The sequence below is a fragment of the Gnatocerus cornutus genome, chromosome 3 (assembly GCF_029298725.1).
Source record: "Gnatocerus cornutus isolate USDA-ARS CGAHR chromosome 3, icGnaCorn1.1, whole genome shotgun sequence".
Lineage (NCBI taxonomy): Eukaryota > Metazoa > Arthropoda > Insecta > Coleoptera > Tenebrionidae > Gnatocerus > Gnatocerus cornutus.
Window position 1 is genome coordinate 21,033,234 of NC_142235.1, and position 14,518 is coordinate 21,047,751.

The window sequence follows — 14,518 nt, forward strand, 5'->3', positions numbered from 1 at the left end:
ACCTCTGGGGGTAAGTTGGAGCTCTAACAAAACGTAAATCTTCTTTGTAGCGTCATTAGCGAGTTCCAAGCCAAATTCAAGTCGTTCATCTTCGTCTTAAACATCGCCGGTGCCATTCTGGGGATCAGCCTCCTCGTGTTTGCCTTCTCAGTAAGCTGACTCTTTTAATATTACCCATGAGCCCCCTCAAAGTTTCAGGGTACGTTCCAAGGACACTATCCTCGCATCATCTCAATAGGTCTTTCTTATTTCTTCACTTTATGCCACACCATCCTGTCAGGACAATTGCTAGAACACGTGGTAATTCCTCTTCCATTTTAGTGACTTTTCTAGGAATTTTTCTAGTCGGATGAGGTTTTGCAAACTTTGAAACGAACGAATTGGTACGACTGGGATCGAAACAACAAAAAATCTTACCTGATCTTTTTGACCAATCAAAGAACTTTCCGAATAAATTTCTCCCAGTTTATGGCAGTAAATTACGAAATGGGCGTCGGGGTGTGTTTAAATGAATTTTCGATGGCAATAATAATAATAATAATTTTAAGATAATGAAGTCGATTTACTCGGCGGTTTCCGTAATGCGTCGGCTCAGACAGTTGGATTATTCACAGTAGATTCTTCACGGCTTGAAAACACGACTTTCAACTCTTGTTATGTTAATATGCACCACACTTTGAATAAACGTCACAAACAAAAGTTGGTTTCAATCAAAGACGGTCATGACTTCTAGTTGCTAAATTTGTACTTGACACGTTCAAACATAAACACTGTTTGTTTACCAAGTGCAGGAAAATGTTTTTTAACACCGAGAAGGACGAATTTTAAGTAAACACGAGCGTAACAAATAAAATTTTATTAAGTAAAACATATAAATTGACTAATGAATACAAAACAGTCAGTTCTAACCTACGGTACAATCACTACCAACATCAGGAAACAAATTACTCTAAAAATATGTCCTTCAAGGGCACCCTCGAGAACACCCGATTAGCCAAATCTTGGAAAATCAGTCCGAAACTCTTCTCATATCCGTCTCGGACGTCAGCGAACACAACGTCCCAGTTCTCGTTAATTACTCTGTTCAATTCGTTCCCGAGACGATCGTCCCCGTTGAACAAATGGGCAAAGTTGAATTGGACCTTCTCGGGTCGCAAAGTCACGGTGTAGTTCACCCATTTCAAGTAGGTTTTGCCTTTGCGGTCGAAGGGCTCACCGATGAGGGTGTGGTTGATGGCGGTGTTAACTAGAAAAAAATCAAGTTGGCAGACAGTGTTTTGTTGCGCGGGCGTTCAACTGTTCCATGGCAGTCTTGATCGGAAATGTTTGACATCAAGTGGCCATGATTTTTACGTTTTGTTTTTCTAGCCGGACAAACATCACACGAGTTTAATGATGTTGCTAACATTCGCAATTACGTTAAAAATTATTCAAACATTATCAAAGAAAAATTGCTGATTATTATTTTTATTGGTATCGATTATGAAATATTTATTATTTATGATTTTTTTTACAGTCGAATTTCGTCACTTGTACGGCGAATTGGAGTGAGTAAATTGGACTTGAAAATAGGCTAAATTAGTACAGTGGAACCTCTCCACTGGGAGTCCATCAAAGTTGGACTGTAACAGCAACAACCGTCATAGAAATTACCATTTTAAATGAATATAAATTGTCATCAGAGTTTCCCGATCAATTTAATTGTAAATTAATTATCAAATTAATGGCCTGTAACAATTAAAAATTACACGTTGTAAATGTCCTTCACCAGTAGAAATTCGCGTACGATATTTGCCTTCTAGGTTTATCTTATTACATCACTTTTGTCATTTCATTTCAAAATCTTCCACTACAAAAGGTAAATACAAGAATTACGTCACGCCTAATAAAAAGAAGGTTAATGAAACGGTTTCCTCCGGAACCATGACCGGAATCTTCAAGAAAAACAAATTTCGTAACCAAACTTACCTAAAGTCACATTGCAAGGTCCATCGCCGTAAATCGGTAGCAAAAGAACGCGGCCCTTCATGTTGTATTCGGCTTCGAGGCGGAGCATCGGGGTCACCGATTGGGCCAGCAGAATGTTTTTCTTGGGGTCAAACCTAGAATTAAGTTGGTAGAATTGTGGGGAGAAAAACACTTTTTTTACTTTTGCGAGAGGACTCTGGAGCCTGTTAAACCGTGGAGTTTCACGTCTTTGAAGTTTTGTTGGACGTTGACAGGACCGGAGCCTTCGCCGATGATCAGTTCGGAGATGAGGAGGGGCTCGAAGGAATCCAGGGCCAGTTCAGGGGCGCCTGAGGAAAATTTGCTTACATGTTTGTTGTTTTTGTTTTGAAGCTATTTGAGAGTTTTTTTATCTTAAAAGTACCAATTTTAGGTTTTAAACTAGTTGGCCCTCGAAAATCGGTGGACCTCGGTTTTTCGTGGACCTCGTTTTTCCGTGGATTTAGATTTTAATTCAAATACAAAATTGGGTTTTATTTTTGTAATTTTCAAGATTAGAAAATTAAAATAACGGTAATTTTAGATCTTAGGTTTAATTTCCACTATTTTGGATTCGTGGACGAATGAAATAGAACAAAAAATTAAAATCGCGTTAAATTTTGTAAATTACATTTTGAATTAATTAGACTTATTTGACTTAGCAATTAATTCGTTAATTAATTCGGACAAAAAAGTTGATTTCTCATTTTTAGGCCAAAAACCTGAAAAATCTGCAACAGTTGCATCCAAAGACTTTCTAAGAGTTGCCAAACAAGGCAAGCAACATATAATAAAGATTGCCTTTTGCACGTTTCACTGTAATTAAATTAAAAATTTTAAATGACAAACACGTAATCGAGCCGACAAAATTAATATTAAGAAAAATTTTCGTAATATTCAGTGAGATCACTTTCTTATTTCAAAGTAGGTTAGTTCACAATTAATTAGAAAGAAAAAAGAAGACATTCTAATTATCAAATTAAAAGTGCGCGTCGAGTCAGAATTAGACTCAATTAAAATAACAATACAAAAATTAAAAAATCATCCTGTCTTGCAATTCAATGAATTAGTTAGTAATTAAGTAATTCAAATTTACCATTTTTTAATTTCTTGATGGCATCTTCGATGTTCACTTTAAGACACTCGTCGAATTGCGGGTCGCTCTTGTGACATCTTTTGAAGCTACTCGCTGCAAAAAGAAGAAAATGACCCGAAGATTTCAATGACGAAAATGACTTACGTAATTTGGCCGCAAAACTCACTGCAAGCAGTGCAAAGAAACCAAAAGTGACACGAAATTGACCCATAATTCACACACTCAGTGAATGTTGTTTTTGTTAGATTGTGTGCACTTGCTAAAGTCGAGGGGGAAATTGTTCAGATATGTTCCACTTTGACTCTTTTATACCGAAATATGTGCGCAAGCAACGAAAAAAATTACGGAAAGGGAATCTGTCGCCAAGGCGAACGTCCCATGATGGGTTTGGATGGGATGGTTCGGAGAAAAATTGGCGTAAATTGCGGGAAATGACGCTGATGAGAACATGAAAGGTTTTTCGCGGAAGAAAAAAATATTTTAGGTTTTTGTGGAGCCAGAGTGGGAAGAGCGTTTTATACGCACGAAACGAAAGGTTTTTAACAAATGGCTATTTTTTCAGACTTGTACTAAATTTAAATAAACGGTACAATTTCTAGGTTTTGTTAAGTTTTAGAAGCCTAGATCTAGATCACCTTTTTTGCTATTTCAAATTTTCGAGTCTAAATTATTTGATTCGAAGTTTAGGTTTGTAATTATGCAGATTATGTGTGAATTTAAACCTAAATTCTAGGCGTTTGGTTTTCTTATCCCAGTTTTAGGTTTGATTCCAATTGTAAAACTTAAATAATTTAGGTTGCATTTTTGGTTATGTGCGTCAAAAAAGCTTAAACCTGAAAGCTCATTTTTGGACTTTTCTTCCTCAGCTTTTAGCAACATTCCATGTAGTTCTTGCGCCACTCACCCAACTTTCCCCTCTCCCAATGAAACAAAGCCTACTAAAAATACTTTATTTAGAAAAAAACTTCATTGAAACTCGACACTACGCCACTGGCTATAAATTCCACTTACATAACAACCTCAAATTATGTAAATTTGTCAAGTGTGACACTTTGATTTGCCAAGATTAAGGAAACGTCTCTAAACAAAACGACAAAATTTGACAGAAAATTGTCGTTTTCCCCCAATTTCGCAGGTGATGTCAACGTCAGCAGGAAAATTATGAGAACGAAAAAGGAATTTCCTGGGTCAAGGGTGCGCGTCACCAAGATCACAACCAGTAAACAAGTGTCGAAAAAAAACTGGAAATTAGGAGATGTCCATCTCTACCGCGTCATCTGAAAGAAAACAATAGAAAATTATCTACACAGTGACCAATTTACCTTCGTTGAACATGAATTCTTGTTGGTACTCTTTCAGGAACTGCACTGATCTCCCTTCATCGAAAAACAGTTGGTACGCCCTCTTGATGTCTTCAACGTCGACTTCCGGTGCCTTTCGCTTCCGCGCGATCAAACTCGACGTCATGATCAGCTGCATGCCGTATCTCAAGGACGTTTCTTTCGAGATTCGTGTTAAGACAGTGAGAGCATTGTCTGACATCTGACAGTCCTCCTCCTCGCATCGAATACTTAAGATCTCTCTCAGCTCCTTTTCGTCGTAGGGAGACGTCGGGACTATGATCATCCGGTCGAGTAAATCCAAGGGGATGCCATGCGGAGACTTGTAATTCGTTCCTCGGATCTTGGTGATCCCCCGATTGGTCGCCATGATGACGATGGGCGCCATCTCGTTCTCGAGCGCGCGATTCAAAAACGAGAAGCACTCAATGTCCAACATGTGAACTTCGTCGATGAAGAGCACCCCCGGGATCATGTCAGCTTTGCCCTCTTCGCGCCACTCCGCCACTTTCCCGTTGATTTGCTCGCGGACCTCGGACTTGATTTCCCCAGTGTCCCCTAGGAATAATAGTAACGATAAGTGATGACTTCCTACGGTGCCAAGGTCTGTGACGCAAAAATCTGGTCTAATTTAGTCAACTGTTGCGGAATAAATTATGTAAATGTGATTTCTCTTTTGCAACGCGTGTTAGACTCATCACCAGGTGTTCCCTGCCAAAAATTACCGGAAAACAGCGCCAGAAAGCCGTGCGTCCGACTGTTGATGACATCAATCTCATGCAGCGTCACCGTGTGCACCACTTCCTTCCTCTTCTGGAGCTCCCCTTCCGGGCACTGGACGAACCTCGTCTGTTGCCCAGTGGCGTCGTAGTCGCGGGCTCTGGCGAACGAACGTCCCAATCTAGTGATTTTACCTGTCAACACATCGTTTGTTAAAATCAAGGTCGCGGTGTCCTCGAACCTGTGGCCTTGTCGATGGTGATGACGTCGCCGGACTTGACTTTCTCCTTCAGAATGCTGTCGATCATTTTTCCCCCAAGATCGTACACTGTCTCCATCTCTGTCGTTTTTAGGATTAATTTGCCGACTTTCGTCCCGACGCCGGTCGCTGGACGCTCGATTTGGACTTCGACCACTTCACCTTCGATTATTTCGCTCTCTTCCCTGAGAAAAATGCAATTTCCGGGTTTAGATTTGAATTTCAATCAGTGTGCGGCAATGAAGCTGTTTTGTTTTTCCGGTATTTTGGCAAAATAAAACCAAACATGACGTCATTGAATAGCAACCAGATCGCCCGGAACAAAACACAGCAACCTTGATCGCACTCGTGCATTACTAGTTGTCTATAGCTACGGCCGTAACGTCATTGATAGCCCCCTTATTCACTCACTTGATTCTCACTCCGATGCTCTTCCTAATCGCCTGCGTGAGCGCCTCCGTTTTGCTCATCTCCAGCGAGTAAATCTCCGACCCCGCCATGCTGGTAAATGGCGTGTCGTGTCCCAACGCCGCCGCCAAAGCCGTGGCGATGGCGGTTTTCCCCGTTCCCGGCTGCCCCGCCAATAACACAGCTCTTCCGGCGATCCTCCCATCGCGCACCATCTTTAGAACAATCCCAATAGCTCTCCGGGCTGACATCTGCCCCACCATACCTTGAGACACATGTCGGGCTTCGAGACTCTCATCCAAACCAAGACCACGGATGTGGGAATGAGCCCCAATTCGTTCCACGCGCGTCGTCTCGCGGACTTCGGCGATTTTTGCCGCGGCGGCGGACTAAAAAGTGAGGTTAAGTTGTGGGTGGTTTGTTTAAGGGGGGCGAAAAAACGATTGGGGATTGATAGTAGGGGGTGGTTTATGGTTTTTTGAAGACGTTGTGAATACTTACAGCCATTGTAAACGTGAAATTAGAGAAAATTTGCTGTGCCGGCTTTCGAAAATGTTTGGTGTAAACAGTTGGTGGAATCAGAGGTACCAACCTCGAAACGTTCAGACGAAAAGTTACTAGGATCTTTGAATTTACTTAAAATGAGAAAAACGGGAAATAAACAACAGATAACTAAATAATTAATCAGCGTAATTACTTAATTGATTAACGGCAAAATAATTAACCGAAAAACCTAATTACACACCGCCCATGTACCAATCTGAAAAAAATAAACTCAAAAATCAACAGTTTTTAGCCAAATTATCGACAAACGTTCGATTCCTTCTTTGAATTATGAGAAAAACAAAACACACTCTCGCCCGTAGGACACAATTATAGAACTGGTACTCCCACGGGAAATATTGATCAAACAAGACCAAATCACATAGATAAAACGTAATGACCTTGCAAAAAGTCCAGCTTAAACTAGAGCAAAGATGCTAAAAATTGGCGGATGCGCCATCGAAAAGCAAAAATAATAAATCAACGACGTACGCATCGCTTCTCAGAGGCTATCCACCGCACAAATTTTGCCTGGAAGGCACCGTTACTCTGTTTCTTCTGCAAAAGCGGAATAGAGGCCTTGACCATGCTCACCAGTAACCGCAATAACCACTCTAACTGTACATTATAACTTTATTGAGTAGGTCAGAACAGTCTTTTTGGGTCGTTTGTATAAATGAAGAAGTATCGGAATCTCAACACGAGAAGATGAAGAGCTTTGTGTTCGTTTGTGCGCTTCTTGCAGTGGCCACAGCTCGGAAGCTCCGTAAGTCTTTAGCACCCCCCTGAATGACTTTATTTCTTGTGAATTTTAGCCCCAAGTTTCAAAAGATGCGACACAAAAAAAGATTTCAACGCCTGCCTTAGCGTCGCGATTCCGGACGCTGTAAGACAGCTCACGAAGCCCATGAGACGAATCGGGTTACCCAGCGTGGACCCGCTGGTTATCCCGGCTATTTCCATAGGTCCCGGAAGTGGTCCCACGGGATTCGAGCAGAACTACACGGATTTTAAGATTTCCGGGTTCATCGGAGTTTCCTGCCCGGAGATCAACGCGGATTTAGAGTCTCTTAACATGACCATGAGGTGTTTTACGCCGCAGCTGAAGATCGATACGAATTACGTGTTCAATGGGACCATGGTAGTGATGGATATGTACGGAAATGGGACTGGTACCATCATTTTGGGTGGGTAAAAAAGGTCGCTTATTTACCGTCTAGTTTTGTTTTTCCCCCAGATGAAGTTCAGTGCTACCACACGTATAATTTCGAAGAGTACAATAAGCGTGGGCGGAGACACCTCAGGGCTACCAGCAGTACTTTGGAGGTGACTCCCCGGAAAATGTCCTTTAATTTTGAGAATCTTTACGACGGTCAGGAGCTTTTAGCGACTAATATGAATTTGGTAATGAATGACAATTGGCGGGAGATTTGGACTGATTTGAAACCAAAGTATGAAGAGGTTTTCAGAAGAGTGATTCAGGCGTTGATGAATGCCGTCTTCTCGCGGGTACCCGTCAGCGATATCTTTATCAACGGCTGAAATGTTACTAAAGTAACTACATAGATTTTTATAATTTAATTTCTATTTGTTGAAAAATAATACTGTAATAATTGTTTGACAACATTTATTAATAAAAAGACATTTTACTCTCGTTATTAAAACACTACTTTACTCTTTTGTGTCACAAACATCGAGAGGGTTTCACTACGAGTATTAAGACAAATAACGCTTTATTTATTAATCTTCTTTGCGTCTCTTCTCCAGAAGCACTCGGTATCCCCTCTTCGCCTTGGAGACCAAGAGGAAATTGTGATCGATATCTTCAATACTCTTGTAATCGACAGTCTTCACCACGCGGTATTCGCTAATCAAAGTAGCCATCATGACTTTCAGCGACAACATGGCATACTTCAAACCTAAAAAATCCGGTTAACCTCTTAGCCTAAACCTGCCAATCTGTTCATTTCAGAATGTTTGACATTTCAGTGCACTTAGAAATATGAATTTATGTTGGCAGAATCGTCAAGCTTAGTGATTTTAGTGGTACACGCATGGCCTACCGAGACGTCAATAATTCTGAAAAGACATACTTTACCTATACAATTTCTAGGCCCGTAACTGAAAGGTAAGTACGCGCACCGACTCCTCTTCTCCACCTCTTCAGGTAGAAACCTATCCGGGTCAAACCTCAGAGGATCCGGCCACAACTCTTCCTTTCTATGGATATAAGGAACCACGAAGAACACCCTCGAACCCGCCGGAAAAGTACAAGAATCTGTAATCAGAAGTCACGTCACGAAACAAGACAGGGGGGGGCAACCTAGAGTGACATCTTTGTCGAGTTTTCTTAAAAACAGAGGAATCGGCGGGAGAAGGCGCAGCGTCTCTTTGATGACTCTCTCGAGGTAGTCCATGCGGTTGATGTCTTCAAGAGTCCACGCCGTGTGTCCAAAGGAGCACAGTTCGTGGTAGATCCGCTCCTGGATCTCGGGGTAGAGGCCTAGGACGAGGAAGAGCGAGCCCATGGCAATGGCGGTGGTCTCGCTGGACGCAAAGAGCATCAGAGGTGTCTCCTCCAGGAGCGCTTCGTGAGAAATTCGACCGCGCTTTTCAAGGTCCAGGAGGTAGTTAAGAAAGCGCTTGTTGCGAGGAGGCGCGTGGTGCGACTCTTGAGACTCCTTCTTCACTCTAACTATCTAAGAAAGAAGGTTAAGAACATCGGAGAATGGAGTAATACTCACCTGCTCCACAAACCCTTGCGCTCGCTTGGAGATGTCAGCGGCTTCCTTCTTCAACGCGGCGAAACTCCACACGTAGTCGTTATGGAAGAAGAGAGAGTAGAAGCGATCAGTGAGAATCTCTTCGTACCGGTAGAGTCCCTTCAGGAAGTCGTCTTTTCCGATAAGAAGATCCGCGTCGATGTCACCCAAAGTCTCTACAACCCAAAAGTAGAATCCAGAACAAGTTGATGGTTGCTCAAGTACCACAAGCCGACTCGAAAGTGTACTTCCAGAACACCGGGAATAAGTCTCTGGGCTCTCTTCTCCAGCCACACTCCTCCTTCATCTGCTTCTTCAACCTCCCAGCGTACTTCACCAAGATCGGTACCATCGAATTCAAAACATTGATGTTGAACGTGGGGTTGATCGCCTTCCTCCGATGCTTCCAAACACTCACTTCAAAACAAGAATAAGAGAGCGAATCAAAGAGGTGATACTAACTTTGAGACACCAGAAGCGATTGATGGAAGTAGTCTTCAGCGAGGTTGTAAAACTTTCCTTTGTTCAACGACTTGGACAGGATCAAGTCGATGTCTTCAGGTCGCGACGTGCTGCAGTATAAGTTGGGACCCAACCAGACTTTGAACACAGGAGGCGACTTCTTGGAAATCGTCATCACGGTGTTGTAGGCCTCTATAAAGAGAAGTAAGCTGATTAGTAAGCTGGTACTTCAAGAAGTTACCTTCTTTTCCTGCGATCAACAGCTGAATGGCCCCGAAAATAGGAATCCCTGAAAACCCGGAGATCTTCGCCGCGTGGTAATACAACTTCCTCCGCCTCCAGTACCACGAAATAACAAAGTAGAAGAAGAAAGTAAACACCACCAGAACCCCGACATTGTTGACATTGAACACTCTTCTGATCATCTTCTCGGAACGCTTTCACCGTGTCGCTTTCTTTTAAATCATTTTCACCATGACTAAGAAATTAACATTGAATGGGAATTGTAGTTTCGCACAATGTCAGGAGGTTGACCTTCCGGGTAATAAGGAAGGAAAAAATGGAGATAACGTGAATTTTTAATTCATCAAGTGACTTAACCTAATTACAAAATAAAGTTTTATGACACGGAAAAGCCGCAATGATTGCACTTCTTTTCGCGCATGCAGCAGCAGCAGAAGAGGATGCCGCATGGGAAGCAGAAGATGGCGCACAGCCATCCGCAGGTGGTGAAGCCCGAGACGAATCTTCCTGTGTGGCAGACGGGGCAGGTGCCGCCGTGCTGGGACTGCGTGTTCACGGTCACGTGGGTGACATCTGCAAAACAAAAGAAGAGCGACATGTAGTATACAGGGTGATACATAAAACAATTTGCTTCTTGGTAGGCAGGTACCTATATACAGAGTGTTTATCTTGCTGATTTAGATAAACTGTATCTTACAACGTCAGTCTAATCAATTCGTTGCACTTATACAGGGCGATGAATAAAACTGTTTGACCAGTTGGTGTTAGTTTAGATCGTACTATACTGTGAAATCTGTCAATTCCCATTGTTTATCAGTTATTTGACGTTTAAACGTCAAGTTCAGACACACGGTCGCTGCCTAGATGAATTCGTATTTCTTAAAACAAACCAAAAGTCTTATTTTGGAAACATTGGTTGAAATAAACAAAGAAAAAGAATCTAAAACAACAATAAAAAAAAAGAGAAATAGAAAGTGAAGTAAAATTTGATAAAAGAAAGAATCAAAGACTGGAAAACCAACACATTGCCTGCATTGCCCCAAAATCACGTCCAATCAAATTTCAGCACACAAAACCGCCCTACTTTACATAATTTTACTATCAAATAAACAGCAGTAACACTTTTCTTATCAGTTATTGCACTACGCCATGCAGATACCATCGAAACTCCACTTTCTCGCTTCTTTACTTACGTTGAACGGGCGGCGCTGCCAAAGGGACCGTCGGCTGCGTCTCCAAACTGTAAGGGGGCGGCGGACTCTTGTCCATTTTAAAATCTTATAAATTTACTGTATTCAGGTTCAAGCTTCGAAACCAGACGACATCTGCTGGTGATACAAAACGTCTGTGTTGCTCTCTTGGCGTGGGAAATGACTCATTTCTATATTGCGCATATTTGCACGAAGCGATAAGCGGTGTAAAATAACAACGACATGAGAGAAATGTTATTTCCCGAGATTGGAGTTGAGAAATATGAAAATTGTTATTTTCCGGCGATCGTTTGGTTTTAGGTACTATTAATGCATGATTTGTCGGCTAAAATTATGCATTAAAGTGGGCTATTAATAAATGATTTCATGTGCTTAGTTTCTATAAGCAACTAATTACACACGCAATTTAATAAATTCAATAATGATTGACGCTGCTCTGGATCTGTTTAATAATACCAAAACAAAACAATTTTTACACTCAAATTTGGCAACTTTGGACACATCCATCATAAACATAACTTCACCTTAGTTTTTGTATTGTTGGTTGGATAACCACCTTTGCACCAGTTTTCGTTTTTGGTGAATTTTTCAATATTCGATCACCGGAAAAGTTTTGTAACTAACTCTATGGGCGATTATTAATCGCTTTCATTAACCAACTTGTTTGTTAAACAGCTATTATAGGTTGATTTGAAAAATCACTTCCAATTTCTACTTTAGAAAAACTCATAAATTCCTTAACGTGATAATGACAAATTTCAATATCTGGTGATTAGATTTCAAATTTTTTTTAAACCGGTCAAGGGTAAGACACTTTAGTTTCGATTGTTTTAAATATTTGGTACAATAAATTAGCCAATGGTTTGAAATGATGTTGGGGACAAAATAAGTAGAGGCAAAAAGACAAAAAGATTGTAACACGCATTGATAGCAACTTCTGGGACAGCTTTATCAACAAACCAATTCAAAACAATACAGACAGACATAATGCAACCGCAGAGGATTTCCTGTCCCCACAAGGAAGTGACCATGATAAACCACATAATAACGGCACCGAAGGCCACAGAACATCCATACCAACTTAAAAATGTCGATATTTGTTATCTAACAATCCTTATCACTTGCATAATTTCACAATTTATTGTGTTTTAATCCACGCCGAACAAATTCCGTTCGAATTCGAGAGGTTTCTTGGCCACTCACTTTGCTGGGGTTGTTGTTGCTGCGGCATGACAATGGTTGTTTGCGGTGCTAAAACAGTCTGCGGAATCTGCGGCTGCAGAGGCTGAGGATAACTGGGAGATGTGTTGGGCTGCGGTTGGTAAGGCACCGGGTTTGCAGAGTTGTAACTCGGTGGTAAATCCGGGCGGAAGTTACCAGCTTGGTTGTAAGGAGCACTTGCTTTTTCCATGTCACGACTTTTCTAACGGAAAACTAACACTAGACTGAACAGTGCTATCTCATCTCCGAATCAATAAAAGCACAAACCTGTGATTGTGTTTAGTTGCAGATAAGAGTTGTATTATTTATCAGAGTTATGAGCGTTGGATTTTTTGATAAGAGGCTAATTAGCCGCAGGGGACCCACAAGGGTATCGTCAAGTCCCAGTCTTTAAAAATACGAAATTGAGTAAATGAGACTCACGTGGTTCTCCGGAAGTGTCCATTGTCTGCATTTGGGTGGCTCCTCCTGGGTTATTGTAAGGTGGAGGAGGATCTTTGTGTCCCATTTCTTGGCGCAGCGAAGACTGACTGATTCAGCTGTTGCCAACTCGTGATCAGTAATACAGAAATGTAAATATGATGTTGTTAACATTGACGCATTGTTTAAGAATTTGTTTGCTTATCTTGAAACGATGGAAAAAATGGTTCGGGTTATGGTGGCGCGTCAAGTAATGGAGTTAGAGAACTCAAAAATCGACAGAATAGCAAGAGCATTTATAATCTTTTGAGATAGAAATTTGAAATTTGGCACAAACGATCTCACGCACACCGCCAAAATATTCTTTTTTTGTCAGTCGAAGTTTATGGGAAATGCAAATTGTAATGCTAGCAAAATTTGGGAATTTGAGAACATTACTAGTTTTTAAACGAATATTACGGTGTCTGTGTTCGCGAAAGGGGTGTATTTTGAGACCCAAAATGGGGGGAGAGTCACCCAAATTTAATTTATTTCTCCATTCTGAATTTTTTTCGACTAGAATTTCTGACATTTTATATCTTTGATGTTAATCTTTTCTTATATTCAAACTTTCTCTTTTTTTTTCATTATTCCTTCTATTCTAATCTAATTCCACCATTGATTTCGAGTGCCAAAATTTTTCGTCCGCGAGATAGTTCAGTTCAGTTTCAGTAGTGACTTAAAAATAAAATTAAAATCGTTTTTAAAACAAAGTGAGTTAGTGGTTCCTAAGTTATGGCCGCTTGAATTTTTGGGTTGTCACCAGAAGGCCAAATTTTCGAAGGTTCGAAACAATTCATGCTCGATATCTCGAAAACTATTTCAGATATTGGAATGCGGTTTGCGGCATCGTTTTTCTTGCGACTTTTTACATAAGAAATCGTTTTTAGATTTTCCAAAAGTCGAAATTTGCAAATTTTCGCAAAAATTCATGACTAAAACGATGACCAAATTTCTCATATCGATATCTCGCTTGTTTTTTAGAGTCAACTTGAGTTATTATACATCAGTGAACGCAGAATTTTACGCAGATTCCAAATCTGGGATTTAAATTCAGATCCGACAACAAATAACTGAGTTATGGCCGATCACAGTTTCGGATAGTTGATTTTCATTTTTTCTCATTTTTCCCAATTTTCAAAGTTAAATATCTCGGAAACTATTAGAGATATTGAGATGCGGTTGGTGCCATTCTTTTTCTCGGCTCATTTTACGTCAGAAAAAGTGCTTAAAAGTCGAAAATTCGATGGTCAATTTTTCGCGAAAAAAAATTGCGACTCAAACGATGAAAATTTTTATTTTTTTTTATTTTTGGCCATAACTCCTAAACCGTTTGTTTGATCGATCTCAAATTGAGCCAGTAGATAGATTTCGAGCTCCTCTTTCGAATGATATATAATACAAAGGTATTAAACGTCGTTTTTACATTAAAAATAGTGATTGAAAATCACCCCAAAATGACCACTTCCAAACAGTTTTTGGTCAATGCTTTCTTTATTTCGTAGGTAAACTCAATAAATTTTGACTCATTTTACGCAGAATCTCACGCTGAATCCAAATCTGGAATTTAAATTCAGATCCGACAACAAATAACTGAGTTATGGCCGTTTGAATTTTTAGGTTGTCGCCAGATGGCCAAATTTTTGAAAGTTCCAAACAATTCATGCTCGATATCTCGAAAACTATTTCAGATATTGGAATGCGGTTTGCGGCATCGTTTTTCTCGCGATTTTTTACATAAGAAATCGTTTTTAGATTTTCCAAAAGTCGAAATTTGCAAATTTTCGCAAAAATTCATGACTAAAACT

General features: G+C 40.5%; 5 protein-coding genes across 6 annotated transcripts; 1 reads left to right on the forward strand and 4 right to left on the reverse strand.

The window, feature by feature from the left end:
* Positions 1 to 841: 841 nt before the first annotated feature.
* On the reverse strand, positions 842 to 3,408 carry LOC148178091 (protein takeout-like). The gene is made up of 5 exons (XM_088032547.1): positions 3,227 to 3,408; positions 3,083 to 3,175; positions 2,150 to 2,297; positions 1,969 to 2,102; positions 842 to 1,246 (listed from the first exon to the last, which is right to left on the reverse strand). Exons 1-5 carry the CDS (start codon positions 3,291 to 3,293, stop codon positions 945 to 947), a joined length of 744 nt encoding a protein of 247 aa, XP_087888673.1. The 5' UTR covers positions 3,294 to 3,408; the 3' UTR covers positions 842 to 944.
* A 610-nt stretch (positions 3,409 to 4,018) lies between these two features.
* rept (RuvB-like helicase 2 rept) lies at positions 4,019 to 6,432 on the reverse strand. Its single transcript, XM_088032790.1, has 6 exons — positions 6,311 to 6,432; positions 5,813 to 6,198; positions 5,384 to 5,586; positions 5,148 to 5,336; positions 4,405 to 4,980; positions 4,019 to 4,359 (listed from the first exon to the last, which is right to left on the reverse strand). Exons 1-6 carry the CDS (start codon positions 6,314 to 6,316, stop codon positions 4,331 to 4,333), a joined length of 1,389 nt encoding a protein of 462 aa, XP_087888916.1. The 5' UTR covers positions 6,317 to 6,432; the 3' UTR covers positions 4,019 to 4,330.
* A 600-nt stretch (positions 6,433 to 7,032) lies between these two features.
* On the forward strand, positions 7,033 to 7,894 carry LOC148178093 (protein takeout-like). The gene is made up of 3 exons (XM_088033448.1): positions 7,033 to 7,118; positions 7,168 to 7,539; positions 7,590 to 7,894. The coding sequence occupies exons 1-3, from the start codon at positions 7,061 to 7,063 to the stop codon at positions 7,892 to 7,894; spliced, it is 735 nt and encodes a 244-aa protein (XP_087889574.1). The 5' UTR covers positions 7,033 to 7,060.
* An 87-nt stretch (positions 7,895 to 7,981) lies between these two features.
* LOC148178094 (cytochrome P450 4c21-like) lies at positions 7,982 to 10,063 on the reverse strand. Its single transcript, XM_088032769.1, has 7 exons — positions 9,818 to 10,063; positions 9,577 to 9,768; positions 9,340 to 9,531; positions 9,097 to 9,290; positions 8,676 to 9,051; positions 8,451 to 8,630; positions 7,982 to 8,271 (listed from the first exon to the last, which is right to left on the reverse strand). Exons 1-7 carry the CDS (start codon positions 9,999 to 10,001, stop codon positions 8,093 to 8,095), a joined length of 1,497 nt encoding a protein of 498 aa, XP_087888895.1. The 5' UTR covers positions 10,002 to 10,063; the 3' UTR covers positions 7,982 to 8,092.
* A 73-nt stretch (positions 10,064 to 10,136) lies between these two features.
* LOC148178095 (uncharacterized) lies at positions 10,137 to 12,860 on the reverse strand. Of its 2 annotated transcripts, none has more exons than XM_088032771.1 (3): positions 12,675 to 12,860; positions 12,234 to 12,453; positions 10,137 to 10,392 (listed from the first exon to the last, which is right to left on the reverse strand). In XM_088032771.1, exons 1-3 carry the CDS (start codon positions 12,843 to 12,845, stop codon positions 10,196 to 10,198), a joined length of 588 nt encoding a protein of 195 aa, XP_087888897.1. In that variant the 5' UTR covers positions 12,846 to 12,860; the 3' UTR covers positions 10,137 to 10,195. The 2 variants fall into 2 exon arrangements, with proteins under 2 accessions (XP_087888897.1, XP_087888898.1); XM_088032772.1 differs by having other exon boundaries at positions 12,234 to 12,464; positions 12,675 to 12,766.
* Positions 12,861 to 14,518: the final 1,658 nt, after the last annotated feature.